Source organism: Pundamilia nyererei, unplaced genomic scaffold (genome assembly GCF_000239375.1).
Source record: "Pundamilia nyererei isolate P.nyererei 1_Seehausen unplaced genomic scaffold, PunNye1.0 scaffold00753, whole genome shotgun sequence".
NCBI classification, from domain to species: domain Eukaryota; kingdom Metazoa; phylum Chordata; class Actinopteri; order Cichliformes; family Cichlidae; genus Pundamilia; species Pundamilia nyererei.
In genome coordinates this window covers 60,119-62,310 of record NW_005188154.1, presented here as the reverse complement: position 1 = coordinate 62,310, position 2,192 = coordinate 60,119, and the positions used below count along the sequence as shown (strand labels likewise).

Here is a 2,192-nt window from a genome sequence, read left to right as displayed (position 1 = left end):
AGTAACTTGAAGTAACTGAGTTACTTTTGAGAGAAGTAACTAGTAATGTAACTAAGTTACTATTTTAAAGTAACTTACCCAACACTGCTGATATCACATACAACTCTACTGCATTAGAATATAAGTTATTAAGGAAAACTTAAAAGCTTCAGTCAATAATAGCTCACAAACCAGATAATGTTTTTATAAATTTCTATAACAAATGTATTGCCGAAGCAAGTCATATCTTTGTGTTTTACTTGTTTTATATTTTACTTTAAACAGCCAGTAAACCTCGGGCCTTAATAACAGCACATGAGGGAGTTATACCAGCAGGGGGCAGTGTGACACTGAGCTGCTCTGTGGAGGGCTCTGCAGGCTGGAAGTTTGACTGGTTCAGACGTGATTCAGCGTTTTCTGTGGCTCAGAAAATAGGAGCTGGAACATCAGAGCACACGATCAGTATTTCAGAAGGAGGCATCTATTACTGCAGAGGAGGGAGAGGAGATCCAGTTTTCTCCACAGAGGACAGCGTTCCAGTTAAAATTAAGAAACGGGGTGAGTGTTACATTTTGAAATAACAAATATTAATCACTGACATCAATGTAATACTTCATAAACCTTTTACCTGTTAACTTCTTTTCTCTTTTTATATTTGTGTTTTTCTTCACATTGTGTTTGTTTTTTGGGAACAGTCCTGTATGTTGTAAAGTCGCAACACCGTTGGGCTCAGATGTTCATTGGTGAGACAATCATCCTTCAATGTGAGATCCAAGGAGGGGAAGGCAAGGAGATGACATATGAATGGAAATCACCAAACCCAAACATCCCTGAAACATCCAGTGAATACAGGATCAGCAGAGTTTCAGTGTCCCACAGTGGAGACTACAGATGTCGGGGTAGCAGTGACTATCTCTTAGCAAAATGGAGTGACCCCTTCACACTGATTGTCTTGTGTGAGTTGAACTGTCTAGCACTCATAAAAAAAAATAGATTTAATGTACACATGTGAAAGACAGGAAAGGGAGACCTATAATATTATTTCTCAAAAGGGAATGTACAGTGTTAAGAAATCAGTAAAATCTTTTGATAATTTTAGTCAGTCTATGTGTGCCTCTACGTCACGTAGCTAAAACACTGAGGGGATGTTTAGATTGCACCAAGTCTGAATACCGAGTCTGAGGCAGTGGTGGTGACGGTGATGGTAAAGGGACCTAATGACTTTCACCCCACTCAAATTTATAATCCCTTTAATAAAATACTGTAACATCCTAACATACTTGGAAACAACAGCAAATTGTCATGTAAAAAAGCTACAGTCATTAAAGTATATGTACAGCAGCAAAAATAACTGGTCAGAGTAAACACTGGGGTATTTGACTACACACCTTCCCCATACAATTTAAAAGCTGAGAATTGGTTTGCACTGGGATTCATCTGTTTATGTTCAGTTTCCCACTTTCCAAAATTATGACTTTCCAGAAAAAAGTATTCTTAACAACAGCACTAAAAAAACAAAACAAAACAAAAACCAGCTTTATAATGATTCCATGTGTCTATCATGTTCTTAATTAGATTTTTTTTTTTTATATGAGCAAAGGTAATTTTTTACTCTGCAAAGATACATGACGCTGTAAAGTGGTGAGATGTAATATATATAATAAACTCCAAAAACAGTTTGAAAAAACAGGTTCAGTAAAAGGACTAGATGTTACAGTCCCAGATAATGCATTGCTTTAAATGAAGAAAATCTTGAGGAATGGCTGTTATGAGAAAAGGCAGCCCAGAAACTTAACCAGCGGCACTCATCGTTATCCCTCAACTTTCGGTCTTTTACCCGGCCGTTTAGCCTGCCGTTGCGCCTGTCCTCTGATCCCAATCTCTCTAAGCAGTTTTGCTGTTGTACTGGCAACAAAGCCCCTGCACCCCACTTCCACTGGGCACACCTTGATCTTCCGGCCTCTGTACTTTGAGCTTCTTAAGCTCAAAAGCTTCCTCAATTGCTTCCTCCCATGGTACCATCAGCTCAATGACGTACGCAAGTTTTTGGGAGTTAGACCAAAGGACGAGGTCTGGTCGCAGAGCAGTTGTTACGATCTCAGTGGGAAAAATTAGCCTCTGATCCAAGTCCACGTGCATCTGCCAATCCCTGGCAACCTTCAGTGGGCCCATGTCTGGGGTTGAGGGACTTGGCCTCAGCTTGTCTCCCTCCC

General features: G+C 39.8%; 1 protein-coding gene across 1 annotated transcript in view; it reads left to right on the top strand.

The window, feature by feature from the left end:
- The window catches only part of LOC102204198 (basement membrane-specific heparan sulfate proteoglycan core protein), a 12,637-nt gene that overhangs the window by 4,407 nt on the left and 6,038 nt on the right, over nt 1-2,192 (top strand). The window contains exons 3-4 of the mRNA XM_005754928.1: nt 265-537; nt 675-935. Of these exons, the coding sequence (XP_005754985.1) occupies nt 265-537; nt 675-935 (534 nt within the window). The remainder of the gene's footprint in view (nt 1-264; nt 538-674; nt 936-2,192) is intronic.